The sequence below is a fragment of the Nomascus leucogenys genome, chromosome 8, assembly GCF_006542625.1.
Source record: "Nomascus leucogenys isolate Asia chromosome 8, Asia_NLE_v1, whole genome shotgun sequence".
Taxonomy (NCBI): Eukaryota; Metazoa; Chordata; class Mammalia; order Primates; family Hylobatidae; genus Nomascus; species Nomascus leucogenys.
The window spans coordinates 44,115,166-44,136,252 of record NC_044388.1 but is presented as its reverse complement, the minus strand read 5'-3'; the positions used below and the strand labels follow the sequence as shown (position 1 = coordinate 44,136,252).

Below are 21,087 nucleotides of genomic sequence, written 5' to 3'. Positions count from 1 at the left end.
GCTTCACTGGTGAATTTTGACAAACATTTAACTGAAAATCTAAACAAGTTTTTCAGATTATTTCAGAAAATGGAAAATGAGAGAACCTTTCTCTAATTCATTTTATCAAGCCTCATACCAAACTCTAATCAGGGTTTAATATTTGCCTTTAAGACCCATGCCTAAGGGTCCTTCAGAAGCTGCCTCTCTGTCTTCTGGGCTTGACCCTGTGGGTCACTTGGCCAAGGGACAAGAGAAAGGTTGGGGGTAGAGGGAAAGGCCTGGATGGGAAGTTACAACCCCTGAAAACAGTCCTCCCTCAGAAACCCAGGCTGGGGTCATGGGGAGGATGAGGTGGGCAAATATCTGGATATATTGGACCTGTGTGCAATCAGCCAAATCGCATGAGAAGGACCAACCAGAAGGAGGAACACAGTACACTGCCCAGATCCTGTCATGGGTAAGACTGAGTAGGTGATGTATCTGGGGCCCCAGGCAGCACATCAGAGGGGGTGGCATGGGGCATGGGGCAGGGGGCACAGGGGCAAGAGTCGTGGAAGAGCTACAGAGAAGACAATGGGAAGAGCTCACGCGGAGTCAGGTGGGGATGGGGACAGCTGAGATGAGTTTGGAAGACTGTTTTCAATTAAGGGCCCTGCAGCTGCAAAACTGCGGTCCCGGGGGTAAACGAAAGGGAAGAAAAAAAAAATGAACACGTTGGCATGCAAATTGATTCACACTCAATTTATTGTTTCTTTCAGCTGTGACCACAGAAGGAAAGATAGAATTTTCATTTCTTGGCAAGACTCTCGATGTTATCTGTTGCCTTCTGAAGGAATCACTAGTTACTGTGGAAGAGAACAAAAAACACGTGTTCAAAGTACTGACAGCAAACTACCTCCCACTGTACAAGCAGCTGGGGTACTGCCAAGTGGAAAATTCATGTGGCACGAAAAAAAGAATTATTGAAAAGGATGTTGACAATTTTGCCTGTGAAATTATTTGATCATGAGCCACTTATTTACTTTATGCTTTTCTTTGATTTCTGAGGAACCATCATATTTAATCAGCAGTACTTGCAAATGAAAAGCTTAAAATGTTTTCATATAAAATGAAATGTTTATGAATTTAACAATTAAGTTAATGTCTTTATATTTTTTAGAAATTTAAGTTCACATTAATTTTCCTTTTTTCATACCTTGCAGCCAATTATTTTGTGTGTGTGTGTGTGTAACAGTATTTTGGCCTTTTGGTCTTTGAAAATTCATAGACCTGAAGCATTGTAGCCTATGCTGCCTAATGAATAGAATGGTCCTGATTACAGATTTGTTTTATAAACAAATTTACAGATCTTACATCTTGTTAGGTACAACTCTTTAATTCTATTCTATCAACAAGAGCCAGTTCTCAACAAACTTAAGAGAACTTTACTAAACTGAAAAAAAAAACCAGACTAAGTTATTTAAATACTCATTAGTAACAAGATTAGTAAAGATTGGTCATTTGAAGCTAGGTCATTTAGGCTGGACATGATGGCTCACGCCTGTAATCCCAGCACTTTGGGAGGCTGAGGGGGGCAGATCACCTGAGGTTAGGATTTCAAGACCAGCCTGGCCAACATGGCATAACCCTGTCTCTACCAAAAATACAAAAATTAGGCAGGCATGGTGGCACATGCCTGTAATCCCAGCTACTCAGGAGGCTGAGGCAGGAGAATCGCTTGAACGCAGGAGTCTGAGGTTGCAGTGAGCTGAGATCGCACCATTGCACTCCAGCCTGGTCAACAGAGCAAGACTCTGTCTTAAAAAAAAAAAAAAAAAAAAAGAATAAAAGAAAGATAGGTTATTTATTGGTGCAGTACTTTACCAATTCATCTACCCAATCCATACTTAGGAATTAATAGTGGATTATGAATTTTATTTTAATTTCATACGTGTATTCATTTTAAGAAACACCTTCTAATATACTTACCTACTGCTTTGTGTTTGGGTACTTTCCTGTGATTTGGATCTAAGGAAATAAGGAAATAACATTTTTAGGCTGATATAATACAACCTGTCAAAGTTATGTATTTATTTGTTATGGCAATTTCTTCCTCTTTCCCTTCAAAGTTGTACTAAAAAAGAAATATTTGCCAAATTTCTACATCTTTTCCATTTTTTTTTTTTTAGAGATGGAGTTTCACTTTGTCACCCAGGTTAGAGGGCAGCAATATGATTGTGGCTCACTGCAGCTTCAACCTCCTGGGGGCTCAAATGTCCTCCTGTCTCAGGCTCCCAAATATCTAAGGCTACAAGCATGCACCAACATGCCCAGCCAATTTTTTATATTTCTTTGTAGAAATGGGATTTCACTTTGCTGCCCAGGCTGGTCTTGAACTCCTGACCTCAAGCAATCCTCCCACCTTGGCTTCCCAAAATGCTGGGATTACAGCATTTTGTAATGTGAGCCACCACACCCAGTCTTTTCCATTTTTATATCCACAGATTCCTTATTTCTAATCCCCCAACTAAAAGAATGGGAGAGAAAAAGAATGAACTGGAGACAAATTAATCAAGATTAATTCACAGAGAAGATAATACAACATGAGTGAGAGTATTCAGTGATAATGTATAATTTTACTTCTCTCGTCCTTTCCCTTTGCTATTTTATATCTTCAAAACTTACTGTTGATTTTTCCTACTACTCTGACCATGAAACATTCTTATTTAATATAATTAGTTATCTCCCAAACCAATAAAAAGATCTGTATTTATAGACATATGGGTCTACTGACATGTACACCCATTAGATTTCTGGCTTAAAAAATATATTGTTTCACTGTGTTTACCCAAGGAATTGGCTTTACCAACATCTCCCACTGGCTTCCCAATGGCAACAAAAATACTAAAAATATAAATGTAAAAGGAACAGAAATACAAGAAAATACAGTAAATGCTACAACAGTAAAGGACAGCAACTGTCTCTGCTTAGCTTACTAAGTTTAAATGAAAGAATAATCACAGAATACCTTTCTGGGTATGCTAAACACAAAGTTAGAATAATGGGTTAACATTCCAAATTATACTCCCCAAATCCAGTGTATATTATCCTATAGATGATGTCCTTGTCTATCCCTCAATCTAGTTGAATTTATTACTTTTAAAGAGCATGATTTTGATATGATTACGGCATATTTTATGAGGAGAGATAATGTAAGGGGACAATTAGAGTAGTTACACCACTAAGAATTATACGTGCATATGTGAACTTCAAGAGTAACCACTCATTTGTTAAGCAAGTATTTATTGAATGTTAACCCTGCAAGATGCCACCTATAAATAGGTAAGGAAAATAAACAGGGACATGACCCTCAAGTGATTTCAGAGCCTAAAAGGAGAGTAATGCTTCCAGGTGAGCAGAAGATTGGGAGGATTACAGTGTTTGAGCACTCTATCCCAACTCCCTTGGTGACAGTGACAGAGAGTGGAGACAACAAAGAAAATCAGCTTTTTTCTCAAACATAGCTTAGAGAAAGTAACTGATTCTGTAAAAGGGTGCTTATGTTAGGAGACAACCAAGAACAACAGAAAGGATAAAGGAGACAGAAATACTGTAGCTTTCCTAATGGATGGGGTGCCTTCATTGGGGAAAATAGAAATTATAATGTTGTGGTGTAGCCTAGAAAATTTAATCTGTATGTATAAAGGATATTTTGGAATAGCAGTGGGTTGAATGTAACTCAAAGAGGTCACTTTAAGGAAAAATACTAGGCAATACAAGAAAATGAAAACTCCACAATGGAAAAACATTTTATATAATTTTTTTTTTTTTTTTTTTTTTTTTTTAAAAAAAAATTCTCCACAATGGAGAAACCATGACAAACATAGTAAATATTTGATAACTTCAGAAGGATCACAAAGCCACAACTGTGGGGTGTAGGAAACTAAAAGCTTCTCTAAACGAGTTCAGAGAACCCTTGTTAACACAGGTGTGGGACATTGAGGATCTGTGGGAAATATAGAATTTTAGTGTGTTTATAATACTGTCTCCTAAACTCTTCCTAAGTGGAAATAATCATTCACTCAGTTGTTCACATTGAGATTTTGTGGGCGTAAATGCAACCTGAAAAAGTACTATTTCCCCTTTGTGTATCCCAGAATAAAGGATGCAAAATATTCAGCTTATGATTTAGTTTCACAAAGTAATCATAAATATTTGTCTCATTAAATTTCACTAGCTTATTTCTTATGTACCACAAGAGTAGGCAATCAACAAAAATTTAGTCAACTGAAGAAAAAAGATTAATGGAATTAACTAATAGTTGTTCCAGAATGGGAAATATTAATAAGTTGGGTTTGGTGTAGACTTTATCCATTGTGGCTGCTCAAAAAATGTTGAGCAATTATTTGTGAATTATCAATTTTTTCATTCTGAATTTTCAACATACTTATTTATAAGTAACACTTTCTATCCTGCTTACCTGCTAGTATATGCTTCGGCACTATCTTCTGATTTGGATCTAAAAATAAATTAAAAACAAAAACAATATCTATTAAATATCTATTATTAAAAATAAATTAAAAACAATACCTGAAAGTTAATACTAAGAGCTTGCCTACTTTGAGAATGAAAAGCAGGCCATTTTATAGCCCCAAAACTGATTATTTAAATATTTGGGGCATGCAAATAAATAGCAATCTTTTTTACTCAAACACCAAATGCAACATATAGTACAAAATGTGAATTCTCTAGTAGAGAATCAAGAGTATCAAGATAGCAGAGGTTTTTCAAATTACTTCAAAGTTAATATAAATTTAACTGTAAATGTCTAAACCTGTCCTTCAGCCTCCAAGTTAGTTTTGTATTTGTTAATATATAAATTGCAGCAGTTTGTAAATTAAAACTTACATTTACTTCTGACCAGTTTGGCAGACTAGGCTAATAGGAAAACTTATCCTTTCTATTAGATACATAGAGAAAAACTGAAGAAAACAAAAAACGTATGCATAACTAAGATTGACAGTCACAAAGTGTTTTCCTTCTATCATTTAAAAAAAATAGAGAAATTAGAAGCTCAGAGGGAAAACAAGAGCTAAAGCTGAATTACTTATACCCTAAAAGATGTGGTTTTCATAACCCTAGCTTGGAAGGAGTTGAGGGCATGGATCTTCACGTGTTAGAAAGCTGGAATGGAGCAGTTTCCCAAGCCTGGTAGTCTTTAATGGAAATATTATAAGCTATGACCACTGCACTTCAGAACACACAAATTTTGTCAGCCAAGTGAAAAGAAAAGGATCATCTAGAGATGCAGAAATCACAGGCCTGCACCATGCAGTGCAGACCTCAGCTGCTCAGTTCCACTACCCACAAATCTGAAAGGACAAGCATGGAAAACATTACAACATTCATGCCCCAGGAAAGGCAAACCTGAAATACCCTCATCCTCCCAATGCATGCCTCTACAACTCAGGGCATGCAGAATTCCCAGGAGAACAATCACTGCCCTTGAGGGTGGGCTTATCAATCTAAATTGCAAAACAAAAATTCACACATCAAGATAAACAGATAATATAAAAATCTTCAAAATTGAAATATTTAGGATCTCCACACAAATCAAGGCAGGAATGAGGCAAAAAAAAAAAAAATAGCTATTAAGAAAATGGAGGATTTGGAAACTGATATAAGGAAGTGAAACAATGTCAGATAGAGAGGTAGAAAGGCATAATACGTGAAGACTCCCGTTAAGAAACATGGATGCTAGGCTGGGCGTGGTGGCTCACGCCTGTAATCACAGTACTTTGGGAGGCCGAGGCGAGTGGATCACCAGGTCAGGAGTTCAAGAAGAGCCTGGCCAAGATGGTGAAACCCCCATCTCTACTAAAACTACAAAAATTAGCCAGGCGTGGTGGCAGGTGCCTGTAATCCCAGCTACTTGGTAGGCTGAGGCAGAGAATTGCTTGAACCCAGGAGATGAAAGTTGCAGTGAGCTGAGGTCGTGCCACTGCATTCCAGCCTGGGCAACAGAGCAAGACTCCGCTTCAAAAAAAAATAAAAAAGGAAAGAAACATGGAGGCTAAAATGAGAAGACCCTCCTAAATATAATCATTTCCAATGGAGAAAAGAGAAAGAATGAGAAAGAGTCAATAATTGAAGACATAATGACTGAATTAATTTTTTAGATTTAATGGCCGGAGTCCTGATATCTAAAGACTATATTGAATCCAGAGCTAGACAAATAAAAACAAATTCTATCAGAATATATAATCATAAAATAACAAAACATTCGAGACAAAAAGGAAATCTTAGAAGCCACCTAGAAAAAGCACATTAATTGAGGGGGGAATAAATAATGATACAACTAAGGTCTCATCAATGACAGTACATGGCACATTACAACAACAGAATATTACAAAACGCTTTCAGAAAAGTCCTTCTCAGCTAGGAGTAACCATTTAAGCTATCATTCAAAATTGAGCGTGGAATAAAAAAAGCATGTTCAGGCATTTAACACAAATGTTGATAATACAGAATCACTAAACTGAAACTAAAAGGGTTGTACTTGAGAAAAAAGGAAACTAAACCCATAATGAAAAAATCAATGGATTCAACAATAAATAGTGAGAGCAAAGCAATTGATAAATACGTTTTAAGCTCTTAGCAGGTATTAATTTAATATAAAAATGATTATAATAATAGTAATAATAATAATGGAGGGTAGGGTTCTGTAGGTAAAAACCTGGAAGAAGCTAAAAGCCAAATGACAATAATATGGGAGAGTCATGTTTAGAGTTTGCTGATAAATTGTCAAAGATTCCTCTGTTGCTTAGGAAAAGACTGGAAATATTGAAAGAATTTAGACATTTAAAATAATTACACTAAAGTAGTACTAATGTGACCCATACTGGTGATGGGAACAGGTGGCAGAGAAATTATAGGCAGAAAAGGGTGCGTCTCTGGCGAAAGCACCACCCTCAAGCCGAAAAGCCTGAAACCACATTCCAAAGAGAGAATTTCTATCACTGTTTTCCTGCTCAAATGTTGCCTTTTCCTAAACTACCCATGGCCCTGCCCCATCCCATTCTGTGCCTATAAAGACCCCAGACTCAGTTGGCAGAGCGGAGAGGCAGCTGGACGTCGGGGACTATGGCTGGATGTTGGAGAGAAGTGGCTAGACTTCAGAGGGACAGCTTGATGGCATAACTTCAGAGAAGAGTCCAGCCCGAGGTGGTTGGACTTGAGGGAAAGATTTCCTGTCCATCCCCTTTTCAGCTACCCTTCCCGCTGAGAGTCACTTTCATTATTCAATAAAATTCCTCACATTTATCATCTTTCAATTCATTCATGCAATCTCATTTTTCCTGGATGCCAGACAAGAGTTTGGGAGCCGCAAGTGTAGATTCAAAAGGCTGTCACACTGTCCCTTTGCCCTCCCTGGCGGAGAGCAGCAGCCTCACTCGAAAAGGCAGAGGGCCTACTGAGCTGTTAACACTTTAGCCATCCAAGCTAAAAGAGCACTGTAACACGCCCTCTGGGGTTTTCGGAGTCACAGGCACCCCGCCTGGATGCCGCTGCAGGGCCTGCACAGAGTTCACTCCTGCCGGCGCCCAAAAGTGCTGGCTCTGGCTCCTGCACCTCCTCACCTGCATGCTCCCTCCCGAGTGGTGGAATGCAGTGGGTCCCAGTGAGTGGAGTTTGATCTCGCCCAGCCAGGGCTGAAATGGCTGGTTCCAGCGCTCCTGCACTCCAGCAGTTCCCACCTCGTTCACCCATGCGCTCCCTCCGATAAGGAGTCAGAGGGCTGAGTAAACGAGGCACCCCTGTCATGAGTCCCCTGAAGGGGTCAGGGAAATATCCTGCTTCACTGGAATTCATTCCACTTCTCTGCTTTCTTTGGCTTCAACACCCTTTCCACTGACTTCCCAACAGTTAAAGATTACTCCAAAGATAAATGACATGAAAACTATGGTGGATGTTATATCACTAAAGCACAGCCACCATGTCAAATGATGTCACTAAAATTCAAATGAATAATTATTCTAAAACGATTCCCTGGTGCACGCTAAACCAGATGGCTAGTCCAGTGGTTTAGCATTCCAAATTAAACGATGTCTATTGAAATGTACATTTTCCTATGGGTGACGCTATCACCCCTCACTGAATGGAGGTAAATAATCCTGGGAGACATGAATTATGTTAACAGGGTTTCAGGATGAGAGATGATATATTGAGCAAAGAAGAAATGGAGGAAGCGACAACATCATCATGGATATATGAATGTGTGTGCATGCATGCATGTGCACACATGTATATAGATTTGTCTATGTACCTTTGTGTTTGTGTTTTTGTTGGTTTGGCTGCCTCTGTGTGAAGATCAAAGGTAATCATTCATTCATTCCTTCAACAAATATTTATTGATCACTTATAATACAAGCCGAGCACTCTGCTACATGCTAGCTATACAATGCTGAGCAAGATAGACATAGCCTTTATTATCTGAGATGACAGAATATAATAAGAGAAAAAGGTCACTGAGGCTCGCTGGGCCTGATCCCTATACGGTAACTCCCTTGGTCACAATAGTAAGAACAGACATGATAATAAAAATCAAAATTTTAAAGATAAACTCATGACTCCAAAGTGTCACTGTAAGGAAGAAAAATAATGAGACAGATTAAAAATGAGCAACGCAGGCATTCTTATTGAAGAGGTAAATTTCTTCTGGAACAAAGGAAATCATACAACCTTGTTGTGCAGCTTAGAGAGTTTGCCCTGTGGATTTGGATGTGTTTGGGAACAGCAGTGGGCTTGGAGGAACCTAGAAAGAATAACACCAGCCCCCTATAAATGTATATAAAAACGGTAACTCAGAGAGGGAGCAGTAAAAACTTCAAAGCATTTTATATCTGCAGAAGGACCCAAAACCCACAATTGCTGAGTGTGAGGAACTAAATACTTACTGGATTATTATAAAAAGACATCACCTTTCAGGAAATGGAGGGGGACATAGTAATGCTGAGAACAATAAAAGATGTGGAATTTTTGTTCCTTTGTGATTTTTTTTTTTCAACAAATTCTTCCCAAGTGATCTATACGAGCATTCACTCAGTTATTCATCAGCATACATGTTAGTTTCTAGTTGTGCCATCTCCAAATAAAAAAGTAAACTTCCCCTTTGTGTACTCCAAGAAAAAGAATACAAAAAGATCCTTTTTATGAATTAGCTCCTTAAACATTTCACTAAAAATGTTTTCCTTTGTTTCCCAAAAATAAACTCCCAACACATATTAACTAAACTGCAGGAAAGAAGATATTGTCTTGTTTAGACAAATACTTGCAAGTTACTAGATCAGCAAATAGGTTGTTTTAAGGTATAGTACTTTACTAATTGTGGCTACTCAGTTAATAGTTAGCAAGTAATTGTTAATTATCAATTTGTTCATCTCAATTTTTAACATATACTTATTATATAAAAAAATGCCTCCTAATTCACTTACTTGCTAGTATCAGCTTGACTGCTGCTTTCTGATCTGGTTCTAAAAGAAAGCGAAAAAATAATGCTTCCATATTAATACTAAACACAAATGTGCCTCCATAATGAATGAATGTCGGATCATTTTATAACCTGTGTTAATTCTTCTATACCAAGAATCACCACCGAAGAATAATTTCAAAGGCTACTAAATTAGCATATGCAAACAAGTAAAGTTTTTATTTATTCATATACAATGTCCATAAAAAGTTTAAATTTCAAATCTTCAACTAAACAGAGGAACAAGAAAACTGATTTGTTTTTCTCCTTTCACTTTCTGGCACAGAATATATGCTTTATTTTAAACCCCTGATTCTGGCCTTCAGAGTCTATCCGTTGATAAATACATTGCTGTAGGTTGTGATTCAAAATCCACACTAATGTCAAGAAGACTGAACTGATGGGGAGGGGTGGTAATTTCCCCTCCTATCCCACACATAGAGAAATAGTGCAAAAACAACACATACTATTTACTAAAACTTTATGAAAGAAAAGGCCATTTCTAGTGACAGTAAAAGAGAGAGAGAGAATTGAAAATGTGAAAGGTAAATTCAAACTAAATCTGAATGACTTTGGGGGTACATAAGTCAGTTTCATAAGCCACATCAGCTTAGCAAGAGTTGAGACTTCCTAGAAAGATGAAGCTGACCTCCTTCTCTAAACCTGGAAGCCCTGAAAGGCTGTACCACCCATGAAATGGGGATAGTAAAAGCTGTGGCCACTAGACACAGAGATGCATCAGGGAAATTGCTTCAGAAGTAGAGATGAAAAATGAACACCAGGAGGCACGGGAACCCTGAGCACTTAAATTGGCTTAGGAATTTGGATGGAAAAATCACCACACAGAGAAACAGTAGCCTTAATTCTTTACACGTATAGGATAAGGACACCACTCCATGCTTCCCATGAATTCCAGTGTAACAGTTAATGTAAAAATTTATCACACGGGAGGGTAAAACATGACCTCCACAAGGAGTCTTCTGCAAAGCACAGTAGGTTTGTTTACACCAGCATCACCACAAACAAGTGAGTAATGCATTGCTCTCTGATGTTGTGATGGCTACAACATCACTAGGCTGTAGGAATTTCCACCTTCATTATAATCTTGTGAAACTACTGGCATACATGTGGTTTCTCATTTACCAAAACATTGTTATGAAGCACATGGCTCTCCGTGTAACACCAGCTGGGTAACGTCTAGGCACTATACATTCTTTTTCTTTACTAATTATACTTGTCCTGTCTCATTTTAGAATCAGCTATTTTATTCCTTGTTTCCTCAGAAGAGACCTCCAGTAAATATTTATTAAATAAAGAAATGACTAATTTATTAGAAACTAAATTCGACTGTATATTAGCAGTCTGGATTTGAGTGTGTTGCTTTACCGATTGACATTGTTCAAAAATATTTAGAAATAAATTGTGAATAATCAGTAAATTCTTAATTTTCAACATGTATCTTAAAAACATCTTCCAAACTACTTACTGGCTGGCATATGTCTGAGTGCTGCCTTCTGAGCTGGATCTAAAAAAAAAATTGAAAGCAATGTCTCAAGTTAGTACTAAGAAAACTTGCCAACTTCATGAATGAAAATCAGGCCATTTTATAATTAGTATTATCTCTTTAAAAGACTAATTACTAATAAATAAAATGATGTCCAAAGGTCACTGAACATAGATGCAAATAAATAACATTTTCATTTACCCGTATACCTCATCTATAAGAAGGGCACATTTCGAATCCTGCAATGAGGAGAGTATCTAAAAAACACAGATTTGCTTTTTCTGAACATAGAATATAGATCTGTTCAGAAAAAAATGCAGATTAGCTATTTCTAAACATAGAACATAGGTTTGACTTTGAATGATTCTCACCTTCATACCCCAACTTTTGGTTTTTTATTCATTGTTTAAAAAAAGACAATATTTTGTAAATTAAAACCTATACTGCCTCGCAGGCAATCTAGCAGAGTGAGCTGGCAAAACAATTTTCCCTTTCCATTCCTCACAAAGAGGAGTGCTGAAAAAAAAATCACACACACAAACATTTGATACACAACTGAGGCTCACAGCAAGGAAAGACTTCTCCTGTTGCCAATAAAAACGATAAAACTGAGAGCTCACAGGGTCAACAGGAGCTGAGGCTGAATGACTTCAGAAGTATCTAAACCTACAGTGCTGCCAGTCATATGAAAGTACATCACATACAATTATGTACAGTACAGAATACATGATAATGATAATAATAACTGATTTTGGTTTATGTGTTTACTATCCTATCCTTTGTTTGTTTGTTTGTTTTTTGAGGTGGAGTCTCGCTCTCTCTCCCAGGCTGGAGTGCAATGTCAAGATCTCGTCTCACTGCAACCTCTGCATCCTGGGCTCAAGCGATTCTCCTGCCTCAGCCTCCTGAGTAGCTGGGATTACAGGCACGTGCCACCATGCCTGGCTAATTTCATTTATTTATTTATTTTTGTATTTTTAGTAGAGACGGAGTTTCACCATGTTGGCTAGGCTAGTTTCGAACTCCTGACCTCAGGTGATCCTCCCGCCTCAGCCTCCCAAAGTGCTGGGATTACAGGAGTGAGCCACCACGCCAGGCCTATACTGTCTTTTTTATCGTTATTTTAGAGTGTACTCCTTTTGCTTATTTAAAGAAAAAAAAGTTAACTGTGAAACAACCTCAAGCAGGTCCTTCAAGATATATCCAGAAGGTGGCATTGTTATCCTGGCCGATGACAGCTCCAGGTATGTCATTGCTTCTGAAGACCTCCCAGCAGGAAAAGATGTGGAGATGGAAGGCAGTGATATTGGCTGCCTTGACCCTGCATAGGCCAAGGCTAATGTGTTTGTGTTTTAGTTTTTAACAAAAAAGTTTAAAAAGAAAAAAAAATTAAGACAAAAAAGCCGATAAAGATATAAAGAAAAATTTGTACAATGTGTTTGTTTTTGAGCTAAGTGTTATTACAAGAGTCAAAAAGTTTTATAAAATTAAAAAGTGTATCAATCTGAAAAGTTATAGTAAAACATAAGGTTAATTTGTTATTGAAGAAATAAATTTTTAAGTAAATTCAGTGTAGCCTAAGTGCACAGTGTTTACACAGTGTATAGTAGGACTCAGTAACGCCCTAGGCCTGCACATTCACTCACCACTCACTCACTGACTCACCCGGAGCAACTTCCAGTCCTGCAAGTTCCATTCATGGCAAGTGCCCTACACAGACATATCATTTTTTATCTTTTATATCATATTTTTACAGTACCTTTTCTATGTTTCAATACATAAATATTTAATCAGTTACAGTTGCTTACAGTATTCCATACTGTAACATGCTGTACAGGCTTATATATATAAGGTTATAGGATATAACCTAGGTATATAATAGGCTATACGATCTAGGTTTTTTTAAGTACACTCTGTGATGTTCGCACAATAACACAATCACCTAACAGTGCATTTCTCAGAACGTATCCTTGTGTTAAGCGACTCATGACTGAATTAGTATACTGCTTGGGTAAACAAACAAATGGATGGAATTTTATAGATTGTGACAGAAGTCATGAATCTAGATGTATACATTCCTATAATAATTATGGGTTGGGGAGAGCTAATTACATTGACCTAATTGTTCTGTTCTTTTAAACATCAATAAATTGCATTTTGTCCCTATTCATCCTACTTATGTTTCTTTTATTTCTTTTTCTTTCTTTCTTTTTTTTTTTTTTTTTTTTCTGGAGCTCATGGCTCACTGCAGTCTTGAACTCCTAAGCTAAAGGAATCCTCCCACCTCAGCCTCCCAAGTAGCTGGGACCACAGACTCATGCCACCATGCCTGGCTAATTTTTTAATTTTTAATTTTTCAGGTGCTCCTCACACCTCAGTCTCCCAAAGTGCTGAGATTACAGGCATGACCCAATACACACAGCCCCTATTCATATTTTTTAACCATAACTTCAGTTCTCGCTATTTTCTAACAGTCTGTGAACTGGACTCCATATTCTCTTTCAGTGTCAAGACACTTAACTGCCCATCTTCAATTTTGTAAAAGTCCAAGACCTTATTTCTTCAAATATTGACTCTTCCCCACTCTAAATTTTCTGTCTCTGAATTCTTTTGTTTCTTAACTGGTCTTTTATATGTTATTATTCTGTTTATGTTGTATTCTGAGTGATTTCCCTAAACAACTTAAAAATAAGAAAATCTTTTTTCAGCTCCTTTATTTCTTGTTTAATGGATTCTATTTGTTTTTTAACCTCTATGCAGATCCTAAGCATTTTTTTGAGGTTTTTCAATTACCTGTATTTCTTTAGATTGCTTTGGCTGTTGGCATTACCACCTTTAGTAGCTTTTTTTTTTTGTAAGGTTAAGTAGCATTGATTGTCTCATGAGAATTCTGCATATTTTGCTTTGCGCAGTAGGTTTGCTTACACCACCACCACCACAAACAAGTAAGTAACGCATTGCTCTCTGATGTTGTGTTGATTACAATATCACTAAGCTACAGGAATTTTTCACCTTCATTATAATCTTATGGAACCACCATTATACATGTGGTTTATCATTTACCAAAACATTATTATGCAGCACATGGCTCTATAACACAAGCTGGGTAACTTCTAAGCACTATATATTCTTTTTCTTTACTAATTATACATGTCCTATCTTATTTTAGAATCAGCTATTTTATTCTTTGTTTCCTCAGAAGAGACTTCCAGTAAACATTTATCAAATGAAGAAGACTAATTTATTAGAAACTAAATTAGACTCTATATTAGCAGTCTGGATTTCAGTGCATTGCTTTACCAATTGATGTTCAAAAAAATATTTAGAAATAAATTGTGAATTATCAATTAATTATTAATTTTCAATATGTGTCTTAAAAACACCTTCTAACCTACTTACTGGCTGGCATATGTCTGAGTGCTACCTTCCGATTTAGATTTTAAAAAAAAATTGAAAATGTCTCATGTTAGTACTAAGAAAACTTGCTAACTTCATTAATGAAAATCAGTCCATTTTATAATCAGTATTATCTCCTTATAAGACTAATTATTAATAAATAAAATATTGTCCAAAGGTCAATGAACACAGATGCAAATAAATAACATTTTTATTTACCCATATACCTCATCCATAAGAAGGGCACATTTCAAATCCTGCAATGAGGAGAGTATCAAAAACACCTAAATTTGCTTTTTCTGATCCCTTCTAAATATATAGATTTGAAGAATATAGATTTGACTTTGAATGTCTGATTCTGACCTTCATAATCCAACTTTTGGTTTTTTATTCATTTTTAAAGAAAAGACTACCTCTGAGGCCAGAGTTTTAATAGCACTGACCTAGAAGGAGCTGAAGCCCCAGGCCTTCGGATGCAGAGATGCTGTAAGTGAACTCTTTAACTAAACCAGGAGCCAGAAGGGGCCATCTCACCCGTGAAACAGGAATAATAAAATTTCTGACCAGTGGTTTTTGGAATGCAAGAGGGAAATATGCATAAATAGAGAGAAAAATGCATCAAGAAGAGAAGTAGGACTCCCAAGTGTCCAAAAAGTGCAGTTTCAGGACCCCAGTTCACATTCCCACAAATTCTTGAACACCATGCATGGTAAATTTTAAAAAATATTTTTTCTTTAAGAAAGGAAAAATTAAACAACTGGTATGGTTAGGCTTCATGTCCCCACCCAAATCTCATCTTAAATTATAATCCCCATAATCCCCACGAGTCAAGAGAGAGACCAGGTGGAAGTAATTGAATCATGGTAGTGGTTTCCCCCATGCGTTTCTCGTGATAGTGAGTGAGTTCTCACGAGATCTGATGGTTTTATAAGAGGTTCTTCCCCCTCTGCTCGGCACTTCTCCCTCCTGCCGCCTTGTGAAGAAGGTGCCTTGCTTCCCCTTCGCCTTCCGCCATGATTTAGGTTTCCTGAGGCCTTCCCAGCCATGCTAAACTGTGAGTCAATTAAACCTCTTTCCTTTATGAATTACCCAGTCTTGGGCAGTTCTGTATAGCAGTATGAAAACGGACTAATACAACAACCTACATATATGTCTCCGTAACACAGCACACACAGAATTCTCATGGGAAACATCAAACACACTGAAGATAAAAGAGTCTATCGTTATAAACCACTAAGAGTTAATGTCAACACTACACTAAAGCATGAATTCACGCAGCAAGAGCTACAAATGATTTGCTTAAAAAATGCTTTAATCTGAGAATATTTAGACTCCTCATAAAGATCTTTGCAGGAATAGAATCCATAAGTCTAAATCAGGACAGAGAGGAATGAAAAATTAGAGAAATGAAAGAGTGAACTAAGAAAATTAATCAGAATGTGAGATGCAGAGATTAAAAATATGTGAAAGTTGCAAATACTAAAAGCATACTTCTAATTCTGGCCAAGATGGAGTAAGACTAAATTTACCCTCCTGCCAGAATGTCTAAAAATACAGACAAAATGTATGAAACAATTGATTTCACACATTGGCTACTACACAGCACAGTGCAGTGAACTTTGAGAGAAAGAAACAAGGTGAGCTCTATGATTGACTCTTCTTACTGCCTAGGGAGAGTTTTCAGGCTGTAGTGCAGTGAGGGAAACTGAGGCAAATCCCAGTAGTATCTCTGAGTTGAGGTGATAGAATTGGGGGCCTAGGAAGGGCAAGGCAGCTAGGGTTCTCAGGGCAGAACACCACAGAAAAAAAGAAAATGCTTAGAAGAAATCCTGAGATTGGCAGAGGGCCCCCCCTCCCCCTTGCATCTTCTGCAGAGTATTGATGAATGCTTGCCAGTGAGGGAACTGCCTGAGCCAGAGTAAAACTATTTATCCAAAATGAACAAAGGGAATAATTTCTTGTGCTCACAGAAGGACAGGAATAGTTTGAGTTCCCACTACCTGAGTTGAATATATAGTAATTCAGAGTAAGATGGATAGAGTTACTCAGAATGGTACTGTCTTTTTATGGGTGACTATTCTGATCCTACTTAACAAAGTTTAAAATCAATGGTGTAAGAATAATTAAAAATTTTTATGCAAAATATACTATTTCCATACTTCTTAACATATATAAAAATTAATTCAAATTAGATATAGATCTAAAGGCAAAAGCTAAAACTGTGAAACTTTTAGAAGAAATCATAGGAGAAAATCTGTGAACTTGGGTTAGGCAATTATTTCTTAGCTACAGCACCAAAATTATGATCTATAAAAAAAAGAAATTGATACACTGGTTTTGTTAAACATTTAAAACATTTGCTGTTTAAAAGATTGCTAAAAGTATTAAAAGACAAGCCTTAGACTGAGATAACATGTTTGCAAATTACATATATAATGATGGACTTATATATTCAGAACACTCAAAATACAACAAACCCATTTCAAAAATCATCAAAAGATTAGAAAAATATGATAAAAAGGAAAATAACCCCATAATTTGAATAGACATTTCTCCAAAGAAAGTATACAGATGGCAAATAACCATATAAAACAATTGTCAACATGATTAAACATTAGAGAAATTCAAATTAAAATTATAATGAGATACCACTACACAATATCAGAATTGGTAAAGTTAAAAAAAAAGAGACCACATATTGACAAGAATGTGGAGAAACTACAACTCTTATACACTAGTGGCTGGAATATAAGATGACAAAACCACTTTGGAAAACATAGCTCTTTCTTTAGAATTTAAACATACACTTACTTTATTACCCAATTATTCTATTCCTGAGTATTAACCAAGAGAAGGAAAGCAGATATTCACATAGAGACTTGTACCTGAATATTCATGTTAAATACAGTAAGAAATTCATCTTTGAAGGTTTAGTTGACTTAAGTTTGCTTGTCCTTTGTTCCCTGCTTTCAAGGCCAGACTTTACTCACTGTGTCCCCCTGCCCTGGTAAACAACCTTCCTGCCAGTCCTTAACTATAGAGCCCACATTCCACATCTGCTACCCACTCTGTAAATTACCTCTCCCATCGCAATGGCTACTCTTGCCAAAACTGATCTTCCCACCTTCCCACCAGTGTAACCTCATTCCTGCACTTTTCAAGTTAGCCAACCGGATTCAGCTTAGATTGTGCGGTCCAACTCCAGCCAATGGAGGCAGGACAGAGTAGCAGGGACAAGCTGCGTTAGAAATAAAAACCCCTGCTTTCCTTTGTTCGGGGTGCTCTCATGGCAACCAGACCTATGAGAAGCACCCTTCTGCAGAAGTAAATTTGCCTTGCTGAGAGATCCTTTGTCTCAGTGCCGGTTCTTCTTTGCGGCACCGAGCATTTGTTTCCAGCGGTTCACAACAGCTTCATTTATAACACCTATAAACTGGAAATAACCCAAATATTCATCAACAGATCAATAGATTTAAAAAAATTCAGGTATATTCATACAGCTGAGTAATTCTCAGCAATAAAAAGGAACAAACTATTGACACACACAAAAGCATGGATAAATATCAAAATAATTATGGTGATGTAAATAATCCAGACAAAGTATATACAATCATATGATATGATTTCATTTATATAAAATTCTAGAAAAGGAACCGTAAATTGTAGTGACAGAAGAAGATTAGTAGTAGTCTGGGACACCAGACTGCAGCCTTTCCCCACCAGCACAGCCTCTCTCCACCCCCTTACCAGTGTGCATGGGCACATAGAACCCTCACCACCCTGCCAACATGCACAAATGGGAGAACCCCGACCTACCCTGCCTGCATGCACATATACATGGACCCACCACTGGCCCACCCCAGTGCTTTTGCTGGCAGCCCCCATTGGAGGGTTGTTGCCAGCAGACCGCGAACACGTTGGCCTCTCCAGTGCAGCAGGGGTTTAACCTTAAGGGGACAGAGAACAAAGACACAGGCCAGGTCCCAACCCCCCAGGGATAGAGCACATGGCCCAGGAATGCTAATTTGAGCCTTGGCCCCCTGAAAGTATCCAGAAATGAAGCCAATTGCCTGAACCTAACTTATACCACAGTGAAACCCTTAAGGCATCAGAGAATATAAAAGCAGAAAGCTCCATACAAAAGACAGCAATTTCAAAGATTAAGGGAACATCAGCACACACAAATGAGAAAGAACCAATGCAAGAACTCCGACAACTCAAAAAGACACAGTGTCTTCTTACCACCAAATAACCACAGTGGCTCTCCAGCTATCATTCTTAACTAGACTGAAATGGCTATAATGACAGACATATAATGCTAAATCTGGATGGCAAGGAAGATCATCGACATACAGAAGGTCAAAACTCAAGCTAAGGAACACAGCAACATGGTCTAAGAGTTAAAAGATGACATAGCCATTTTAAGAGAAAAATAAACTGAACTTCTGGAAATGAAAAATTCACTACAGTAATTTCATAAAGCAATTGAAAGCATTATAACAGAATAGACTATGCTGAGGGAAGAATCTCAGAGCTTGAAGACCATTTCTTTGAAACAACACAGGCAGACTAGAAAAAAGAAAAAATAATTTTTTAAATGAACAAAATATCAGAGCAATATGTGATTACATAGAGACCAAACCTGGGACTCGTTGGCATTCCTGAAAGAGATGAAGAGAAAGCAAGCAAATTGAAAAACATATTGGAGGATATTTCCACGAAAATTTTCCCAACCTCACTAGAGATGTTGACATGCAAATTCAAGATATTCAGGGAACCTCTGTGAGATACCATAGAAGATGACCATCCCCAAGACGGTCATCAGATTCTCCAAAGGCAATGTGAAAGAATAAATCTTAAAGGCAGCTTGGGAGAAGGGGCAGGTCACCTACAAAGGGAACCCCAACAGGCTAACAGCAGAATTTTCTGCAGAAACCTTACAAGTCAGAAGAGACTGGGGATCTATATTCAGCATCCTTAAAGAAAAGAAATTTCAACCCAAAATTTTATATACAGCCAAACTAAGCTTCACAAGCAGAGGAAAAATAAAATCTTTTTCAAACAAGCCAATGCTAAGGGAATTTGTTACCACCATACCTACCTTATAACAGGTCCTTAAGGGAGAGCAAAACATGGAAAGGGAAGACCATTACCTGCCACCACAAAATCATACTTACATGCATAGCCCCCTGATACTATAAAGCAAATATCTAATCAAATCTATATAACAACCAGCTACCTGCCACCACAAAATCATACTTACATGCACAGCCCTGACATTATAAAGCAAATATATAATCAAATCTATATAACAACCAGCTACCTGCCACCACAAAATTGTACTTACATGCATAGCCCCCTGACACTATAAAGCAAATATATAATCAAATCTACGTAACAACCAGCTAACAACATGATGACAGGATCAAATCTTCACATAACAATATTAACATTGAATGTAAATGGGATAAATGCCCCACTTAAAGACACAGAGTGGCAAAGTGTATAAAGAAGCAAGATCCAACTACATGCTGTCTTCAAAAGACCATCTCACCTGCAATGACGCCCATAAGCTCAAAGTAAAGGGAAGGAGAAAGATCCATCAAGCAAACAAAGTAGAAAAAAGAGCAGAAGTTGCTTTCTTATTTAAGATAAAACAAACTTTAAACCAAAAACAATAAAAAGGACAAAGAAGAGCATTTCATAATGATAAAGGGTTCAATTCAACAAGAAGACTTAATGATCCTAAATATATATGGGCCCAACAGTGTAACACCTGGATTCATAAAACAAGTTCCTAGAGACCTACGAAGAGATGTTGAGAACCACACAATAATAGTGTGGGAGACTATTTCAGTGGGAGACTTCAACACCCCACTGAAAGTGTTATGCAGATCATTGAGGCAGAAAACTAACAAAGGTATTTGGGACCGAAACGCGGCACTTGACCAAGTAGACCTAACAGACATCTACAAAATACTCCACCCAACAACACTACAATATAAATTCTTCACATCGGCACATAGCACATACTCTCTAAGAAAGACCACATGTTCAGTCATAAAGCACTTCTCAAAAAATTCTTAGAAACCTAAATCATACCAATGACAGTCTCAGACCACGGAGCAATAAAAACAGAAATCAATGCCAAGAAATTTCAAAACCATACAATCACATAGAAATTAAACAACCTGCTCCTGAATGACTTTTTGGTAAATAATGAAATTAAGGCAGAAACAAAAAAATTCTTTGAAACTAATATAAACAAACATATAACAGAAACTCTGGGACACAGCTAAAGTAGTATTAGGAGGAAAGTTTATAGTGCTAAATGCATACATCAAAAAGTTAGAAAGATCTCAGGTTAACAACCTAACATCGCACCTAGAAGACCTAGAAAAACAAGAGCAAACCAACCCCAAAGCTAGAAGAAAATAAATAGCAAAATCCAAACTGAACTGAATGAAATTGAGACACAATAATCCAGAGAAAAGATCAATAAAACTGAAAGTTACTTTTTTAAGGAACAAATAAGATTGACAGACCACTAGCTACATTAATTTAAAAAGAGATGATCCAAATAAACACACTAGGAAAGGACCAAAGTGACTTTACCTCTGACCCCACAGAAATTTTTAAAAATCTTCAGAAACTATTACAAACACCTCTATACATACAAACTAGAAAATCTAGAAGA

At 37.2% G+C, this 21,087-nt stretch overlaps 1 protein-coding gene across 6 annotated transcripts in view; it reads right to left on the bottom strand.

Annotated features, from left to right (window-relative positions):
- Positions 1 to 708: 708 nt before the first annotated feature.
- The window catches only part of LOC100607260 (disintegrin and metalloproteinase domain-containing protein 32), a 166,244-nt gene continuing 145,865 nt past the window's right edge, over positions 709 to 21,087 (bottom strand). For 4 of the 6 annotated variants that reach the window (XM_030817161.1, XM_030817167.1, XM_030817164.1 and 1 more), the window contains 5 exons: positions 10,977 to 11,015; positions 9,456 to 9,494; positions 4,442 to 4,480; positions 1,951 to 1,989; positions 709 to 827 (listed from right to left, as the gene is read on the bottom strand). In XM_030817161.1, coding sequence (XP_030673021.1) covers positions 821 to 827; positions 1,951 to 1,989; positions 4,442 to 4,480; positions 9,456 to 9,494; positions 10,977 to 11,015 — 163 coding nt within the window. In that variant the 3' untranslated portion in view covers positions 709 to 820. The remainder of the gene's footprint in view (positions 828 to 1,950; positions 1,990 to 4,441; positions 4,481 to 9,455; positions 9,495 to 10,976; positions 11,016 to 21,087) is intronic. The other 2 variants (XM_030817162.1, XM_030817165.1) reach the window with 2 other exon arrangements.